Genomic DNA, 21,233 nt, shown 5'->3' with positions numbered 1-21,233 from the left:
GTGCATTCCAGCCTTTAGTCCGACTGAAATCATACCATCCAATTTTTCCCAAGTTTGACAAACAAAAAACAAGGAACATGAAACAAAAATCTCTAATTAGCAGTTCAATTATAAATGTGCATGTGATTGTATAGATCATAATTCCTGATTACCTTAATCTTGGGCAACCCGGCGCTGTTTAGCGAGCCAGTTGAGGAGGAGTTCGACACCAGTCCTGATCCGCTGGCTGAACTGAGGTCACTCCCAAATGACAACGAGGAACCCAGACCAGATGTAGATGTGGAGGACAGCGAGGCCTGTCGACCCTGAATGTCGCGCTGTTTTCGGCCCAATGGGGGAGGCTGGAGCTTGAACTTGAATGGAGAATGGTGCTGTTCCTCCCCGAGGTGATGGTGAATGGGGTGAGCGTGAGGTGGCGGGAGGCTGGAGTGATGGCTGTTAAGCACCGAAGGCCTCTCGGCAGGACCACGATCACAGCCCTGGGGTCCGGACATGCCTTTGTCGAGCCGCTGAGGCTGAGGAACGATGATGTTTGGGTAATGAAAGAAGGCACGAGGGCTCAGGTGGTAATTGTAGACGCTCTGGGTGTGAGCCTGCAGGTAGCGCTGCATGTCCTCTGGGTTGAAGGAGAAGATGGAGCCAGGCATGGGCGACAGGGAAGGGGAGGGAGTGTAGGCCAGGTGAGAGCCTGGGGTCATGGAGAGTGCTGGAGAGAGAGGTGGCGCCAACAGGCCTGGACCAGGCAGAGGCGAGACGGTGTATGGCGAGAGAGGCTCGGGATGAACCCTGTGTCCGCCAACCTCTGACACTCGATGACCTCTGTGACCGCCCGGCCCACCGTACATCCTGAACATAGCCTCGTGAGACAGACGAGGGTGAACAGCACCTCGAAAACCGCCGCCGCTACCGCCTCCTCCACCTCTCTCAGCCACTCTTTCAGGGACTCTCTCCTCTGCAACACCTCCGTTCCCATCTTCGATCTCAGAGTTGACAGAAGTTCCATCGCTGCAGTCAGAGACAGACCCACGGGCGATGCGGCGGCCGCTGAACATCCCCGGACTGCGCAGTTCCTCGCTGCTGGGGGACCGCAGCACCTCAGACACCTGCAAGTCTGAAGGAGTGGATGGAGGGAAACGGAAATGGGGACCTGTAGGCACTGGTGGAGCACTCTGAGGAACAGCCGCTCCTGCGGAGAGACAAACACAGGTGGAGGTCTTAGTGGTGTTTTGCATTTTATTATGTAAACAAATGTAAGTGATTTGTGTGTCCTCGTTTTGTACCTGCAGACCCCATATCAATGAAAGGGTAGTTGACCAGGACCAGCTTGTTGAAATTAAACTTGTAGGTGAAGCGTTTTCCTTTAGTTTTATGTAGAATCCTCTTGTTGTAATAATACCTGCACAGAGACAAGCAGGACCCATTAGCCCACTCTGAAATCACATTTAAACTTGAAATAAGGTATTGGGTTATTAAAAGTTTAAAACAAAAAAAATGTTAAGGTGTAAAATGAATAAGAAAAAAACCCAGATTCCGCACTAATCAAATAAAAAAATGTACGATATTGATGATATGAACTCTATGTACAGACAGTCATATGTTCTTGCTTCTTATAACTTTTTATAAATTGTTTTGAGGCTAAAATATGTAAGAAAATCTGAAATAAATAAATTACTTAAATTCAATTAAATAATAAATTTGCACACACACACACACACACACACACATTATATTATATATATATATATATATATATATATATATATATATATATATATATATATATATATATAAAATTTAGTTCATATTAAATAATAAATTACATATATAGCTACCAGTGCAGTGTACATTTTAAATTAACCAGCTTAATACAGGTACATCAAGAACCCAGGAAATATTTAAAAATGTTTTTGTATGTATTGTTAATTTATTTTTATGTGTACATTTATGTGATGGGAGGTATTGTCAGGACAGCTCTGGTCACTCTAGTGCCTGTTTATATAACACTATAACCCACTGATAAATTCTCCTTTCTTAATCCCCTTATATAATCCCATTCTCTCTCTCTCTTCCTATCTATATATTAACCTTTGTCCTTCCCCAGCTCTTTACATAACATCTCTCTATTCCTCACAAACCTCCATTCATTTATGTAACTCCAATAACACTGCATCTTTCTTACAGACCTGCACCAGTGAGTGTGTGTTTGTGTAAATCCCTGTGACAACGATTCATCTTGTACTTCATAACCTTCCAGCCACAATTCTCTGTGAACTGACATGTTTCACGGAAGATGTTGACACTGAGCTTTTTGAATGCATAGAGGATATTTACTCACCCTGCATGTGTGTGTGTGTGTGTGTGAAAGAGAGAGAGAGAGCGAGTGAGTTCAGACAGTCTTGTCTGTAGAGATTAAGCCGAGACAGACAGAGTCTTGTGGTCAGATGAAGACGTGAGCGTGTGTAAATGTGTTTGAGTTGTGGTCAAATTGATTGGAGTTCTTTAAATCAGGTTCAAACAAGCAGTTTTTGTGTGTCGTCAACCTCTAGAGGACACCAGAACATACTCTGAACACACCTTCAATCCAACTATTAACAAAGACACAGATGTAAGCAGGTGATCAGTGATCATGTGACCCACGATAACACTCTGAGCCACACAGCGAGATATAAATATACTTGAGACAGCTGTGGATTAACATGTCTACCGAATACACCAGCAGCAGCAGTGTTTGCATGGGCAGACATCCAGCTCACACAATCTACTTACTTCTGCACTGTTTGGCTGGAAGTGGTCACCTGAGCTTATGACGGATGACAGATGAGAACGCAGAGGTGAGATGAAGGGATACTCTAACGATGACATCCTGAACTGTGATGTTACAATCAACAGGCCAGGCAAAGTAACACATATTTCTATGGCTGTCCGATATGACTGGTTCTTAAAAAAATTTGCACAGTCACACAATGCCGTCGCTGGATATGCTTTCTATATAGCATGCGGCTGGTTTCCCAAAGCAGAGGTTAAACCTCCTTAAACTACATAACATTGTGCTTTCTGAGGTGAAAACCAGTGTAGAATTTAAAACAGTATGTGACAGCTGGAGTGTTTCTTTAATGGTCATATTCTGCATTTTTCTCAACAATATGATGCTCAAAGACATGGTGTTCAGGTTTTACCCAAATCTATTTATTTTATTTTCAAACATACAGTAAAAATGCAATTCATACATACAATAACCTATTCCGTGATGAGCAAGTTTTAAAATTTTTAAATTCCAAGCTCTCCCAAAATCATAACTAAAAAAAAAAAAACTTTATTCAAGCATGAAGGACTTATTTAGATAATTATTCTTATTACTATTAAAAACTATTATTAAATAATAATTATTATAATATCTTATAAGATAATAGTAAAAAAACATAAAATAATAGATTTAAAAAAAAAAACAGACCTCTGCAGACCCTTATGGCTTTGTTTCAAGGTCAATAAATCTAAAATGACCTTTTTGACAAGGCAAAGTTAGTTTGATGGTAGTTAAAAAAAAAAAAAAAAAAAAAAAAAAAAAAAAAACGTACCTTTACCTAAACACATTCAAAAACGTTTAACTTTTTTATTTAAATGATAACTAAGATGTGTACATTCAATTCAAGGTGTCGGGAAAAATGTTATTAGTTTTTCCTTGATGATTTAAACAACATTTTCATTATTATAGTTGACAGTGGTATAAACATTTTTCAAAACCATGTGAAACTAACTTGAAAACAAAAGAATTCATCCACAAAAAAAAATAAAATAATAAAATTTAAACTAGAATTTTAAAATAGTTTTCCTTTTTAAATATTAGTCGCTTTTATTTGACCCTAAAACCGGAGTAAAATCTGCAAAAGAAAAACAAAAAAATTAAAGAATGTTTCTTAATCAATATTTGTGTCTTGTTTTGAAGTAAAACAAGATAAGCACAACTGCTAATGTGATAATGCAAGTTGTTTACAAAGAATATATCTTAAAGTCATAGTCTATGACACAGAACAGTGTGTGAAAGAAGTGCCGCCCACCCTACACACATGACTGCATGAGCACCCACTCTCTCAAACACACTTTAAAGAGCATTTGAACTGACTTCAAAGCAGAAGAAAGGATTCTTTGAGCATCTGCATCTAGTGGCAACGACCCTCCTTCTGTCACACTCACTTACACAGCCGTGAACCCACACGCTGGTGGCTGGTCTAACAGAAACACTGGATGCTGACTGACATTTTCAAAGGATAGCACATAGCATGACCAAATTTGAATGAATTTTAACAAATTTTAAAGACAGACACACCTGCTCTGGTAACTAAATGACTTTCGGTGGTACAGTTTAGCAGGTTTCCAGGAAACAATCAGATTTCACTGGGTTATGACTTGGATTAAACAGCAGATTATTAAAAGCTCTCAGAGTCAATATTCTTTCACTGATGGGAATATAGGAGCTAAACAAACACTACAGCGATTCCTGGTATTCACAAATCAGGGCCTGAACAACACGCTTTATAAAAGAGACAGGGTAAGGAAAAGAGAGAGAGGATGAGGATTATCAGTCAGAAGCTAAAGGAACATTGTGCTGCTTTATGTGTACTTACTGTGCTATATTTGTGAGGACCAAATATTGAGGGGAAAAAAATCCTCACAAACCAGAAGCATTATCCTTGCAAATTTCTGAAAATATCCTTGCAAACATTTAAAAGATAGACACAAAACGATAGACACAAATGTCTGAGTGTATCACCACAAAATATGATTTTTAATTAACTTTTTTTTATTTACTGTACACACAAATGTTTGACATTTACTCAAACTTTTACAAATATACTCAGAAATGTCTGAAAATAAATTTCTAAAAATACCCTCAAAAACATTTTTTAAATATATATAGATATATATATATATATATATATATATATATATATATATATATATATATATATATATATATATATACACACAAACATTTCTAAAATAAAAACAACTATAAAAACACCTTCAAAAACTTATATCCTTGAAAATATCTGAAACACACACACAAAGACACACAAATGTCTTAAAAAAAGTCTAAAATATCCTTAGATATCCTTGAAAACTTAATATCAAATGTCAAAAAATACCAAATGTCAAATATCTGAACATATTCTAAACTTTTGAAAAATATAATCATAAATGTTTTTTAAAAAAATCTAAAAAAATACAACAGAGTTATTAACAGAAGTAATGGGAAGCCCTCGGAAATATAAAGGTTTATGTATTAGCTCTACTTTGAGGGCATATTTGTATGCAAAATGTAAGAAATATGACAAAACCTTTCTATGGGGGTTATTTACATTTTCAAAAAAAAAAAATATAATAATAAATACTGTCATTTTAAAATCTAAAGAGTTTTCTATTAAAGACAGTTATATTGTGGTTTAGCTCTACAGTTCTTCTAAGGGTGCTTTCACACTCTTAGAAGAGGGGGCAGTCGTGGCCTAATGGTTAGAGAGTCTGACTTGTAATCCGAGGGTTCGAGTCTCAGGTCTGGCAGGAATTTTCAGTGGAGGGTGTGAATAACCAGCGCTCTCTTCCCCCCTCAATACCACAAATGAGGTGAGACCCTTGAGAAAGGCTCCGAACCCCCAACTGCTCCCCGGGTGCTGCAGCAATAAACCTGCCCACTGCTCCGGGTGTGTGTGTTCACTACTGTGTGTGTGCACTCAGATGGCTTAAATGCAGAGCACAAAATCCGAGTACACTCGTACACACGTCACTTCACTCACACACACCTGGCTCGTTTGGAGTGTTTTTTTCGGAACCCGTCACGTTTTCTCCCTTAGTTTGGTTCATTTAGGCACATGTGAACATGGCAATCATGCTCAGATCTGGACCAAAATAATCGGTCCGAAAGTGCCTGAACAGAGTAGTCTCGGCCCGATTGGAAACAGACTCTGAAGCAGTTCACAGTCCGACCCAACAGACCAACGAACCCAGCGGTATCAAAATCCATAACAGGAAATATGTTACATAAAAAGCAGCAGTGTCTGATTCTGTGAGTGAGCACATTAGTTACTGCAGTTGAAAACCAAAGACAGCCTCTTTGTCTCAAAACACTGTGTGACGCAATATTGTAATGAATTAAGTCCCTGTTTCCGAACAAAGCAAACGATCTACAGGTCTGAAAACACCCTAATTAGCTTTATATAAACAACAGAAGTCCTCATTTAGATAGTAAGTGTGTGTGTTTCTGAAGCGAGTGGAAAAAAGAAACGTGTTGGGGCAGGGTACGAGTGGGCCTGTGTGGCTCTAGGGCGGATGGTAAACGGACAGTGAGATCCACTCCATCCATAAGCTCTATTGAGAAGCCAGAGATAAACATCATGTTTTGTATGCTGCGTGTGTTAGCGCGTGTCACTTTTGCACTAGCGTGTGTATGTGTGTATCTCCACCCACTGAGCTAATAAAGAGCTCATTCTGTCCTGACAATAAGACCCAAAACTGCCCTCAAATACACACGCACACACACGCATGTCGTCATCCTCCTCCAAACAAAGAGAGCTGTTGTAGGACAAGGCCTCTGACCCACTCTTTCCACAAGTACACACTCACTCACACACACACACACACACAGCCAATCTTAATCAAATCTCCAGAGTGAAGAAGAAATCATGGCCGGTCACTTCAATCAACACTACATCGGCTCTGATGCTGATGATTGCATTGAGAACGTCTGACATCGAAATAACATCATAGTCATGTTTAATATGACAACAGACTTTGTCCCAGGGTTTTGATTTCCTGTTGGCAATGTTGGCAAAGTTTTAAGGAAGCAAAAAGGTGCACTTAATGTTGTTTGACCTCAATGACTTTCATCAAATTATCAAAAACTGCTGAAACATTCTTCAAAATATCTTTGGAGCTTACCAAAAAAAAAAAAGAAAGTAATCTGTTTTGGAACGACATGAAGGTTTCTGATAGGATAAATAATGGCTTCAATGGATTCCAATTGGTCACATGACTAACACTGGCACTCTGATGACTTTGTAAAGTAAAAATTCTAATCATGTAGCTTGTGTGAGTTTAAATAAACAGAATCTGGGGAGTTCTGTTAGGTCAGTTTTGACAAAAGAGGGATGAAATTTAATAAAGAAGGGAATGAGCATTTGGGCGTCCATCATGCTCGATGCCAGACGGGAAATGTCCTGACGTTTAGTGGAACATCAACAAAGGGACAAAAGAATTCAATTTTTGTGGAATTTCCACACACGTGTGGCAGGAAGGTGATGAGTCGAGTCCCAGCGGGCTGTCTGCAGGAGAACATAATTGAAACACCACCCCTATCTCCATCAACATCAAGTCAAATTCCAGTCAGGATTAGAGCATTAGCCCAGACTTTAATACATGCCATAGAGTGGCCATGAAATGTCTGAAAAGGAGCGTTTGTCCTGGAATAAAGGGACGTCACAAGCATGCAGGGTTGAATGTGAAAGCCCTGTTGTGAGCTGAGAAGTGTCAGATTGAAGGTATGAATCAGATGGAGGAGTAGAGTGTGGGATTGTGGGGTAGGGAGGCGGTGTAGATGTGGAGGAATGGCAGTGAGTCACTGACATCAAAGAAAAAAAGAATGGAGGAGTAAGGAAATAAGAGGGATAAAAGAAGAGAAGAACAAGACAGTACTGTCTTACAGAGCAGGTCAACGTAGTAGATAACATAGAAAATAATTACAACTCATCACTCAGTTTGTTAAAACACTTTAGAGATACATGAACTAACAACGAAGAATGATTTTTACAGCATTTTTTTTAATATGAGCTAATGTTAATTTAAACAGCTTGAAATGTTTAAAATGTATAAGCATTTGTAGAAACTAACATTAATAAATAGTGTTTCAAATTCTTTTTCAATAATCTGCGACGCACAGATAAATGTCAAAGTATATAAGAAAAGGTCTATTACTTCATTTTCGTTGTGACTTTAATGATAATTAACTGAATTGAAACAACTGAAGTCTATTTTATCTGGGTATTGCATTGGAATAAAGATCACAATATACATGGTTTCAAAAGTCGCAAGAATAAAAAACACTCATTTGTGCAATGTTACAGTGAGTATTTCTTGTAATGTAGACCCTGTAACCTTTTCATGATACGTGGGAGACAATTTAAGTAACTTTATAGCCCAAATAACAGATTTTTTGTACCAAAGAATTAATGCAAGCACTTTAACAAAAACACAACCTACACATTTCTGCTTTTAATGCCTTGCCCTGTAGACTTCCACTGGAAGCGCATTCACAGTAATGTGCTGTTTAATCTGACTAAGGTCTACAGAGAGAGGAAAGAGAACAGAGGACTCAAATGAGAATTTATGTGCGGCTGCATGACCTTCTAACGAGGGCGATGCAAATATCTCCTGCCCAGAACACAGAGAGGAACTCATGCTGAGAATGATCAAAGGACAAGGTCTCTATCTGACAGCAAATGAAGGCCCACCAGCCCAACAAATACCAGGTTCAGATTTCAAAACGCACTTTGTGCCACTCTTTGTGCAGTGTTGCCAGATTGAGCTGTTTGAAGTCACAGAATTTAGATAGTTTTGATTTAATTGTGCGAAAGATGTGCTTAGGCAGGTTGACAAAATATTTTATCATGATTTGGGTGCATTTTTAAGGAAATATACAATGAAGAATTTAAATAACAAAAAGGTTTTTCAATGCTTTTCATAAGCTGTGTTGCCAAATTCTGAATGTTCTACACAAGTAGCTTATACACAAGTGACCTATCCCGTTTGGTAGTAAAACAACTTTCCTAATTAATCTTAACAATGGCAAAGTGAGAAGAAATGTAAGAAAACCTTCAAAAATATGGTACAATGACCCTGAAAGTCATTTTCTTATGGCAAAATGAGACTCTTGACAATGGAGAAATGTTGCATCATGGGACTTCTCCCTTGAGCAGGCCATGCTTTAGATGTTGAGGCCTGTAGAGATTCTGGAAAGCAGTGCTTCCAGGATTTAGCACTTGTAGTGATCAGATCACTTATTCCTCGATGCTTAATGATTATGTGAAAAGAGCATTTTCATGTGGCACAATTTAAAAACAAATTCCAATGCTAAGGATTACAGATCCTCTCAAGATAAGAGCACAGGATTATTCAGAATGAATGGACATCAGTTGTGTTCCATATTCTCCATATTATCAGAAAGTCCATGTTTTTGGGAGCTGTGACTCTATGAAAAAAAAAAGGGTTCATCTAACTGAAGGTACATAGTTAAAATTATGCTCTAATTAGAGTTTGGAAAGACAATCTGGCAACCGTATCTGTGTCAGTGTGTGTTTGTCTAAGTGTGACAGGGACAGTCTGAGAGAAATCACTTATAATTACAGCAACAATTAGTTTGGCTTTATAGCTATACTTTCTTTCAAACACACAAGGCAAAACATATATTTGTGCGAACAGAGCACACATTTACATTTGTAATAACAGAGTGAAGAGGAAGAGTGACATCATAGTATAGCACAGCTGTCAGCTTGTAAATAGCTTACACTTCACTCTCACTATACTTTCTGTTTTGTAAAGAAATACATTTAAGCTCAAAATCTGATCTGGTAAAAACAAACAATAGGCTAAAAATAAAGAAGAGAAGTAAAGTATAACTTGGATAACCCAACATAATGGGTAGAGCTTTTTAAGACAGTGTTTATATCTTCTGGTTAACTGATGGAAAAACACACCATCACACACACGAACACACACACACGTTAACACACACACACACACACACACATTAACTGATGGAAAAACACTCCATCACACACATGAATACACTGTTAACATGGGATCTTGTCAGTGTTTGCAAACATACAAAATATCTTCTTCTAACAGCAGCTCCAACTGTCTCAAAGCTGCCATGGATAATATGATGTGATTCCTTAAGTTCAATCCCATAACAACATTACACACTACTACTGCAAAGTCTGGCTTTACATCAGTAATCAGCAGTACTCATAGAGGCCTAAGAAGAAGTGTTAAGAAGAAAGTGTTTTCTTTTTAAGTACTATCAAGTGGTATTTTATTTCATCAATATTTTATCATCTGCAAGTACAGTTGTTTAAAAATCCAAAAACTCAACGTCGTGATGTCTATCAGTCATTGGCAATGGACGATGCCATCGTCTATCGGCCCAACCCTAGTTTCGGTGTAATTGTTTGTAAAATGTACTAGCAATATCTATGTGAAAATTGTTTCTACACCATTTCTTTAATGGTGAAATGGCAGAATTACTATCCCTTTAACAAATCCCACATCCACTGTTGTGGTTAAACTGCACTGGATCATACACTGATGTAATCAATTGAGTGTATGATTGATTACGTCCAGCACTGAACCCTCGTGTGGCGTAACTCAGCTGAGAAGCCTTCAAAATAAAGGCAGAGAGTGGATCACTCTCTCCCTCCACTTTGAGGATCAGCACTGATCTGCTAAAGCAGGTGAGTCGGAGACAAAAATAACGGTACAAATGAGCAAATGCAGATCAGGTCAAAAACTGGAGTGAAGGCTAAAACTGTTGGCTGTTCAGAATACATTGACCTGTCTGTATTCTAATGAGATCAGCTCCTGCACAGGTAAATGGACTGGGATTACTGAGAGATCAGACTCCAAGACTCAGACTCTCCAGCGGAAGGGTCAATCCCATAATGCAACACAAGAGTCGGAAGCGTTAGCTGCCTCCTCTACATTTAGGCTGAGCAGAAATAGGCCTCAGCTTTCATTGGTCAAACTAAAACTTTCCAGGATTTTACTTTTAAAATAGTAAATGGTTAAAAGGTTTGATGTGTTTGAAGATGGACCATGTTTTGTAATGATCAGCTTATTTTGGTTGGTCCAAAAATATTATAAGGAGGAAAAGACAAACCAGTCATAAAAAATAATACCAGGGGCAAATCGTAACAAATATTAAATCAATTAAAAGAGCATAAAAGAGCCTTTAACTTATAGGTCTGGCCTGGCAAGCAAAAGGTAACCATTAAACCGCAGGCTGCTTAAGGGGGATTGTGTCTGAAATAAGTGTACTGTAAACGGTTCCAGATTAAACAGCTTGCTCAGGACATTATTGTTGACAGAAATAAAGGCAAATACAAAAGGACTTACCTGAGAGCTCTGCTGAGTTTGTCGTAGTTCATCTGAGGTTTGCACTTGCGGGCGCCCCACAGCCTGGCCACCTCATCAGGGTCTTTGATCACAAACTCCCCATAATCTCCCTGCCAGGCAATCACATCATGATACTCCTCCTTCCTCAGCAGCTCTAGGATAAAGTGCCACAGCTGGATCTGTCTGGAGCCAGGACTGGACTCGGGCTTATAGGCCCAGTCTGGGAACGGAAACCCTGCAGAGACGGAGAGAGGACAAAGAAGAGATCAGACTCTGGTTGATATGTCCAGATGCAAAGAAAGATGACTACTTTTATTCACTGACAAACAAGGCCAGTGATCCACTCTTCAGAAGGCATGTACACTGCATCATACTGTATATAGCATGTATACCATATCAAAGTCTGACCTGGGAAATTCTATTTGCCTACTTTTCAGTTTGAACTCTAAATATAAAATTAAGCCAAAATCCCAAAAATTGGGATTGGCTAACATAAAAATTCTATACAACTTTGTCTAAATAAATTAAAAATGTAAATTATAGCATCACAACATTATAGTATGAGCACAAAAAATGGATATATTTATTTTGAGATTTCCTAAAGATTACAGTGTTATTAAACAATTAGCATTTTTAAAAATTAACTTAAAAACAGGAGAAATTGGCAAACACAATAAAGTTTCAAATGTTGACCAATATATATACCTAATAACTATATTCATTCATTAATTATAATTATTACTTTATTTTTTAAATTACAAGGTTGGAGGTTCCTGGAAATTGGCATTTATCAATATTGGAAGATGATATTAGGTCAATCCAATCTATACCCATGTCTGTGTCAGGTTAAAAATGTAAATTAAAAATTATTTAGCCATCAGGTAACACAGTTCACAGTTAATTTAAGCCATATTGGATATAATTACAAAAAACTGAAATTGATTGCCAGAGAAATAACTGATGAAATGCATAATGTTATGCAATGCAAGTCACTTTAGAAAAAAAGCTTTCACCACATGTATAAATGTAAATCTTCAAAAAGCACTATATCGTCACATCTCTTATCACCAAATCTCCTTGAGGTTTGATTTGTCACCAGCAACCTCACTCAATCTAACACACAACCAGATGCGATTGGCCTTTTTTGTTTTTTTTTGAAACAAGAAATGATTTGAAAGGGCTGCAGAGAGGATGGAGGGTGTCCAGTCACTGAGGGTGAGGACGGGTGAAGTGGGGTTAGGCAGGGTGAGGTTAAGCTGAGGCTGGTAAATGTCGGATAGGGTAACGGCTCATAGTGGTTTCTCAAATGCTGATCCTCTTAACACTCAGTTTCACACACAGAGGCCCTTTACACACACACACACACACACACACACACACACAGCTATGTAAATCAGAACATTTAATAGACTTCTAATGTTTTTATATAGAGGTAGTTGTAAAAATATAACCTAACCCTAACTTACAAACTAACAGGAAACTTTCTGAATTTTGAATTCTAAAAAAATTTACTTTATTTTTATACAATTTTTTTTTTTTACAAATGAAGACATCTCCAGAAGTAGGTTGTCAAATTTAGCTTACTTCTGTGTACAGATTTGTCCCCAAAATAAGGTTAAGTAGGTGCACACACACACCCAAACAAAAGCAACTGCTCCTGCATGGGTAATTGTTTTTACCATGCAGCTTTATTTTTATTTTCTATTATTTTTTGTGATTTAACCATTATTAATTCTGTCTAAATGATCTCTAAAGGAGTTACCTTGAGTTTAACTGCATTTAAACCTTCACTTCATTGTTCAATTCATTCCTGCAGAATAAAATGTGTCTGCTCTGCAAACCATTCTCATTTATAACTTTAAGGCATTTGAATCAGTTTTGCTTTTATTATAAATCATCCAAACACTTCTCAACAACTTCCGACAATTTACTGATTCGTAGAATCAGACAAATCACTTCCTCCTGATGACTCAACAAATCTAAAATACACACTCAAGTGGTTGTTTTTCCTGTTTCTAGCTGCTAACAACCTGAACAACATTTTTTTTCTTTCTACAAGACAGGAACCCAGTAAAAAAACAGAACCTTTTCTGTACATTTTGAGAGGCAGTGTCAATGTCACTGTGTTTTATACACAGACTAGAAAGGCGTTTATCATCTTTTTACCTTCAGCAAATAAACAGAAGTACATTTACAGAACATAGCACATCCTATAACCTCTACTTGCTCTCAAACATCACACACACACACACACACACACACACACATACTCTTAGAGGGCACATCTGATTGCTCCTTTAAGAGGTCAAATGTACCATGCACCAGAGAGCGATGTCTGACTTCAGGAACTGCAGACAAGGATCTGGTTTCACAGCTCACATTCTCTCTCTCTCGTTCTCTTTCACATACATACACACACACACACACACACACACACACACACACACACACACGCACACACACACACACGAAAAGGATCCTTACTAAGAAGTTTGAGCTAAATTCAATATGTCTGTCAAACTCCCTGATAAACAATGAAGAGGAGACACTATGAGTCACACACTCACACACACACACATGCACACACACACGCACCTGCAGGCACAGATACAGTTACTGCTCTATCGTAACACACATACAAATATCAATGTTGATTCACATTCAAGTCTACAATCACACATACAATTCACCAAAACTCATTCAGCACCCTGATTTAGGAGTGATCTGAATTAATGCTGTGCCAGTCGATCAATCTCTGTTTGTCTCAGGATGAACAGCAGTGAGCTTGTTTTTTGAGATGAAACCTCTTCAGGCACTATGTGTGTGTATGTGTGTTATTAATCATATTACAGACAATTGCAGAGTGTTCCAGCATCGATGCTCTGTTATGACCCATGTTTCACACCCACATCGTATCAGATGACACCTCTGCATTTCTCAGAAATACACACCTATGCATATAAAAAAGTACATACACTGACGTTCAAAAGTAAGGGTCTGTGTGATTTTTTAAAATGTTTTTGAAAGCAGTCTTTTATGTTCATCAAGGCTGACATTTTAAAGGGATCTTATTACGCTTTTTCACTTTTTCAACTTTAGTTAGTCTGTAATGTTGCTGTTTGAGCATAAAAATATCTGCAAAGTTACAAAGCTCAAAGTCCAATTTAAAAGGAGATATTTTATTTAACAGAAATCACTTTTCAAAAACTACAATGAACGACTCGTTTGGACTACAACGAATATTTTCCGGGATTTGTGATATCACAAAGATCGACGAATGGGACGAGACCTGGTTGAGCTGCACTAGAGAAGACAACGAGTGTTATCACTATGTCAGAGACGCGTTAGTGTTTCCAAGGCAGACGAGCTTAGAGTGGTTACATCGGGTTTAAATCGTGCTCGAATTTATTTGATTTTGACGCAATATTTACACTGAAGCTCACAGCAGGCGGCTATGATAAGGGGCATGACATTTCCCGACCAGGCGCCGAGTGCTGCCAATCACAACACAGACTGGCGCAGCTAACCAATCACAGGGCATTTCGTATTTCAGAAGGTGGTCCTTCAATTGATGCAGGAACTATTCCAGCTGTTCATGGGGAGAGAGGTGTTATAATAATGTAAAATACAAGAAAAATATATGTTTTTCGAACAACCTAGTATGAGAGCCTGTTCTAGTACACCCCCAAAACAAAATTAAGACCTTGTAAAAGAGCATAATAGGACCCCTTTAATATTTATTTGATATAAAATAATATTGTGACATTTTTAATACAATTCAAAATAACTGTTTTCTGTTTTAATATCCTTTATTTTATTTTTTTATTTTTTGTAATGGCAAAGCTGAATTTTCAGCAGCCATTTCTTCAGCCTGGTGTCACATGATCCTTCATAAATCATTTCATTATGCTGCTCTGGTGCTCAAGAAACATTCTGTATTATTATTAGTTGAAAAGGATGCTTAATGAATTGTAAAAAGTGTGAAAGTTTGTTCTTTGATGAAGAGAAGGTTTGAAGAAAAGTATTTTTTTTAAGGAAATATTTATAAATATCATTATTGTCATGTATCAATTCAGTGCATCCTTGCTGAAAAAAATATTATATATATTTATATATAAATATTTATAAATATATATATATATTTTTTTTTTTTTTTTTTTTTTTTTATTTTTTTTTTTTTTATCGGCCTGCAAGTATGGAATAGATGACACATCTGTAGTTTTATATCCAACTCCGGATTTAAAGGAAACAAAGTCTTCACAAATTTCTTCATTGTGCACATCCATAGAAAATTAAACCTGCACTGTGACAACGGTGACGCTTAAGGTCATTCTGATGTAACATTTTATTTTCCCAGACAAAAGCCCCTTATACTAGGTTATTATTCCTCTTTATTCTAATTCTATTGGTGGATTAGAACACACATTTTTAAATTCGCCTTTTAATTGCCATATATATATGTATATGTATTTGGCAATTAAAAGGTGAATTTAAAAATGTGTGTTCTAGAATTTCCAAAATTCAAAATGCAAAAAAAAAACAATTATATATATATATACTCATGATGTTCTCCCTCCACATATTTGAATTATTTATTTTTTTTTTTTTTTGAATTTTGAATTTTGGAAACTCAAATGAAAGATTCCAACTATGATCCTATGATTTACACAATGCAGAAATTTTGGGGAAATTAAACCGGATTTCATAGGACTCTAAAAATATTAACAGCTGTCTAAAATCAAGCCCTAATCTAAAAATAAAACAAACCATGGAAACTGTACATAACTGACAATTTCTTGTTTTTGAAAGTGAATCAATGTGAAGTCCACGTGGGTGATGAGTTGTGTGTCCTAAAGAGTTGTGCGAGTGTCTTAATAGCATGCTGTGTTGTGTGAGAGTGTATGACCTCATCCCCCCACCCTACTTAACCTTTGTGACCTTCGTCCCCCCCATACACCTTCTCTCCCTCTCTTTGCCCCACTCCCCCCAGGGGGAGACACTAGATCCCCATTACAGAAGAGAGAAGACAGACCCACAAACACACACACTGCATCAATAATGCAACAACTTGACTGCCTTAGTGTGTGTTGTTGGGAGATATTCTCTCTGTCCTGGGATGCCCAAGTGTGTGAGAGTTAAAAAGAGGGAAGAAAACTTAGAAAGAAGAACGTGGAAAACTGAGCGAGATGACAAGGAGAGGAGAGACAAGACAAGAAACAGAAGAGAAAAGAGATGAGAGAACAAGAGGGAAAAGAAAAGAGGGGGCCTGAGGAGGGAGTGGGAGAGAGGGAAACAATAGAGAGAGGGAAAGGGGGATGGGGTGAGAGAGAGAGAGGGATGAGATCATAGCTCTTCTAGTAGTCTGTTGTCACTCAGGTCAAATTCCCTCCCTCCCTCTCTCTCTCTCTCTCTCTCTCTCTCTCTCTCTCAGAGGCATCGATTGCACTCAAGAATGTAAATCTCGCAGGCACTCCTGCACTTTAGACTTTCATAGGAAGTATTTAAAGAATTCAGAGCATCCGAGGAAACTACTGCTCTGCTCTACACAGTGGCATGTTCATACTGAAAGAAAGACAGGGCGACCCACAGAGACCCTTTCACACAGACCTCATTCCACATTTTCCTAAAATGTCTGAAACGGGTCAAATGCAGCCGATACTGGAGGAGGGCAGACATGTATCTGTCACAGCCAAATTTAAATCTGAACTTCACAGCATCAGATCCCAAAAAAGCTCTGATCTTTCTATCACTATTTCATTCATTTTCTCTACATGAATGTAGCCTTAATATTTACTGAGATTTTGGTGGATGTTTTAAATGGTATTTAGTGCTCATTATATGTTATTTTAATTAATATTTCATTTTATTTCAAACTGCAATTTAACCCTTTTTGATTTCTAGTGTGTCGACTGGCTTTAACTGTTTATTTCTTAGTGACTCTCTAAATTTGATGTTTTGGCTGGTGGAACTATTTTCATTAACACTGACTACCCAAATTTTGAGTTATTTAACAGTTTGGTTGTTTTATAAAAGCAATATTCACACTATCAATCTATTTTATATTTTATTTTATACACTTTAAAAGCTTGGGGGTAACATTTTTATTTTTTGAAAGACATTAAAACTTAGTAAGGGCACATTCAACTGAAATCTTTTGTATTGTTATAAATGTTTTTACTGTCACTTTTGATCAGTGTAATGCTGTCCTTTTGAACCCGCTACAAATCAAGAATCCTGAAAATAAATGCATAAATAAATAAATTCCACAAAACATTAAGCAGCAAAACAGTTTTCAAATTTTATAATAATAAGAAATGTTTCTGACTCCAAAGTTTTGAATGGACGGTAGTATTCTGTCAGGCAGCACAGAGGAGGGATTCAGTTTTTGGCTGGAAAAACTTTGCTGGTGTCCTCTTTTCTGCCAACAAAGAGAGTTTGGTAAAAGAGGATGCATAGATAAATCAAATTCATTACGATTCAGAACGATATAATTCTACGTCGCTCTCCAGAAGTACTGAAGCCCTTTCTTCTGTTTCCAACAGGCCTAAGCAGTATGGATACAATTTAATTTCCTGTAATTTTAGTGCCACTACATCTTTATGTAACATACATTGGACCTGTGACTGTTCCCTGGTCATTTTCACACCTCCGCTGAGACTGTGAGCAAGTATGTGTATGTATGTGTGTGTGTGTGTGTATGTATGTGTGTGTGTGTGTGTGTGTGTGTGTAAACTGATAGAAAATAACTAGAGAAGAGAAAGGAGACAGATCATCAGTGGTTTAACACTAACAGGTGAGTGCGAGGGCTGAATATAGCACAAAGTTGGCATTCAAAGTGTGTCTTGAGGCCACAAAGTGAATTTGTAAGTGTGTGAGGATAAGCATGCTGAGACCGATCTCTCTGAGCACTCACACACGCATTTTGACAACACACTGTGTCTTATGTCCTTTTCCAATTAAACTTTTCTCAAAACCGTGTCACTGCTCACAAACATCAGCATATGATTCTTAACACTGTTTTGAAATTCAACGTAATTTAATTTAGTCATTTTATGCCATTACAGGCTGCTTTGGTGTTACAAAATATTTACAAGGCTTAATATCATACATTGTTCAAATATTATTTATTAATAGTTCTGCTTATAAAGTTACAAAAGTTTATTGTGCCGCAAAGAGAAATATTTTAGTTTCGCTTTGATTGTAATAATTGAAACGCCCACTTCGCATGTGAAATGAGCTGTGCTCCAGTTCTCACGTCAGCTTCCGATTTTGCTGTAAATATAGATTTTTAACTCCTGTATTCTTTTGCATTACATAGTAACAGGATCACAAAACAATCCATGATAAAATACAGTTTTCAGTAAGATACAGTTACGTTCAGAATGAAATTATCATGCATCTTGTTAAAAATAAGCTTTATACTGTGACAAAAACTCCAACACCGGCACTGGCCACCTGTTGGTAGAAAATATGTTTTACTGGCTACAATACATAATGAACTAACGTCATAAATGTAAGAAAATGCAAGATAAAAAAGAAATCGGAGTTTCTCAGTGAGCAGAGTGAAACCACTGCTGTTTAAGATTAATTATACAGACAAAAAGAGAGAGCGCGAGCATTACAACAGATGAATGAGTGTGAACCTGCATATGAAGAGAGTAACATTTAACTGTCTACTGTAAACACACACACACATGCACAAGAGCTGTTTCATGATGTGCCTTGAAGAAATTAGAAATAAAACCAGGGGGTTAGTCATGGCCTTGAAGCTCCAAAAATAGACACAAACACATTGGAGTTATTGTTTTAGATATATATATAGAGAGAGGGAGGGGGATGACAGAGAGAGAAGGAGCAAATGAAAGAATGAAACGCAAAGTTAAGGGATTTCACACTTCAACTTTCCCTCTGTAACTTTCTTCTTTCACACTCCAGTACTTCTCCAACCAGTTATAGCTCTTTCCAGGAACAGAGAGAGAGAGAGAGAGAGAGAGAGAGAGAGAGAGAGAGAGAGAGAGAGAAGGGTGGAGAGGTATGGATTGAAAGTTTGCATAATTTCTCTTTTTAAATTCCTGACACAAAAAGACATGCACTTAGTGTTTGTGAAGAAAACAATTACTTCCTCAGAAAGCCCATAACAAAAACACACTGTAGTAAATGATAGTTGACCCAAAAATAAAAAGTCTGTCATCATTTACTCATCCTTATGTCATTCCAAACCTGTATGACCTACTTTCTCTCACTGAACACAAACAAAAACTTGTGAAAGAATCTCCAAACCACTCTTTTCCGTAAAATGAAAACATATTGCGATCAGGTACAACCAAACTCAAAAGAAAAAGACAAAGTCAAATAAATATCATTATTCCACCTCAGAGCGTACTTGTGTACAATTGTTAGTGGACCTAGTATCGGCCCCTGCTGAACCCCTTTTCGCAAGGTCACATATTCTTCGAAATATCCCTTTTCTCCACTGAATAAATAAAGTAATATGGATTTGGAACAACATGAAGGTGGGCAAAAGATGACAGATCTCTTTACACATTGTGAGTGCTGAGTATTTGTAAACTATTTGTACACAGAGAAGAGGTGGGGCATCCCGTGTCCCAGAGCTCAGAGTATATTTGTCTTCTCATCCTCCGCTCATTACCCTTCTATCTCTCCTTTCCATCTCTCTCTGTGAATATCACTTATTCACTCAATTCCTAGACAAGAGCCACTCGTCCCCTATCAGTCTCCCTCTCATTCAAATTACCATCTCAAACTTCTCACACTACTGCAGTCAAACACTTCATTCTATTTCCCACTCTCTCTTTTTCACAGACTGATGATTTGTGAATCTTTCAAATAGCCAGTTCTCAGCATGTTTCACTACATTTGCTAGGACAAAATTTGACCCTCACAAGTATAGTCACACACATACACAGCCTCTCTCTAGTTAGTGTTAATGTTCCGACAGGTAGGTGAGAAAATGAGAGTTCAGCCCTCCCACCTTAACACTTACTGATCAAAGCGTGTGAGTGTTTGTGTAAGACTGTTAGAGGGCCCAGTACTCTCCCATGGTGACCCCCTTTCTCAAGGTTACTTCTGATTTACCTGAATTGTGTCAAGGTAAGATATATGAACCAAGTGATGCAACTGTCTGACATGTCATTGATAGGTCATGAAACTGGCAGGTTATATCACCCCTATGTTACTGAGTATTTTAGTGCTGTGGTTGAGCGCCTGTACGGCAGGAGCAGTAGAGGTAAAAGCACTAGAGAGTTACAGTAAAGTGTGCTTGCGTACGCGTGAATGTGTGCGTCTATGTATGTGTGACAGGGTGTTTCCTGGAATGTGTCACCATTGCGGTACAGGAAGTTAGCAACTGTTCTGCACCACAACAACATCTCTGCTTCCTGTATATGTGCGTGCATTCATGTGTGTGTGTGTGTGTGAGGGACAGATTTTGACTCAGAGCATCTGTACTATAACATTTGTCACTTTCCTCTCATTTGCATCAGATCTGATGGGAGTCGCAAACTTTCAACGAGAGCCACGCCAACTGACACATTAACATTTCGCAGTACGGAGTGATAAAGATAATAAAGAAAAACAAGCAACAGGCACAGTTTGTGTCGGTGTTTGTGCGAGCATGCGTCAGCGCTGACTCAGTGCGTGAGCGTGTTTGTAATTCAGCCTTCACAAACGCAAACAATCTCTATCCTCCATTCCCTTGCTTTCTCCATCCTCTCCCTCCCTCTCTCTCTTGGACACCGTCTCCTAGCAACCAGACACTTCAGGCCTAAAAATAAACCCCTAGAAATGAAGAGAACAAGAAATAAAACATAAACGACAATTAATCCTTTCACCAGAGCGTGAGTCTCAAATAGAAAAGGTAGGAGCAAGAACAGAGGACAAGAGAAAGAAGCAAGGCCCAGAAGAAGAGAAGGAAAAAAAAACAGAGAGAAAGCCAGCAACAGGTATTTGTTAGTTTTCTCGTGCACTCCAGCACTTCTAGCTTGCTGGGAAGTGAGCTGACTTTTTTTAGAGTCTACAAACACAATATTACTGAGAAACTCTTATACGCAATGGTT

The 21,233-nt window shown here is 37.9% G+C and overlaps 1 protein-coding gene across 1 annotated transcript in view; it reads right to left on the bottom strand.

The window, feature by feature from the left end:
* The window catches only part of LOC109104688 (ETS domain-containing transcription factor ERF-like), a 42,810-nt gene that overhangs the window by 4,373 nt on the left and 17,204 nt on the right, over positions 1-21,233 (bottom strand). The window contains exons 2-4 of the mRNA XM_042772078.1: positions 11,158-11,392; positions 1,281-1,396; positions 153-1,186 (exon numbers count right to left, since the gene is read on the bottom strand). Coding sequence (XP_042628012.1) covers positions 153-1,186; positions 1,281-1,396; positions 11,158-11,392 — 1,385 coding nt within the window. The remainder of the gene's footprint in view (positions 1-152; positions 1,187-1,280; positions 1,397-11,157; positions 11,393-21,233) is intronic.

This window comes from Cyprinus carpio, chromosome A16 (genome assembly GCF_018340385.1).
Source record: "Cyprinus carpio isolate SPL01 chromosome A16, ASM1834038v1, whole genome shotgun sequence".
In the NCBI taxonomy this organism is placed as follows: domain Eukaryota; kingdom Metazoa; phylum Chordata; class Actinopteri; order Cypriniformes; family Cyprinidae; genus Cyprinus; species Cyprinus carpio.
Note: the sequence above shows the minus strand (reverse complement) of the source record. Positions and strands in the feature narration are given on the sequence as shown.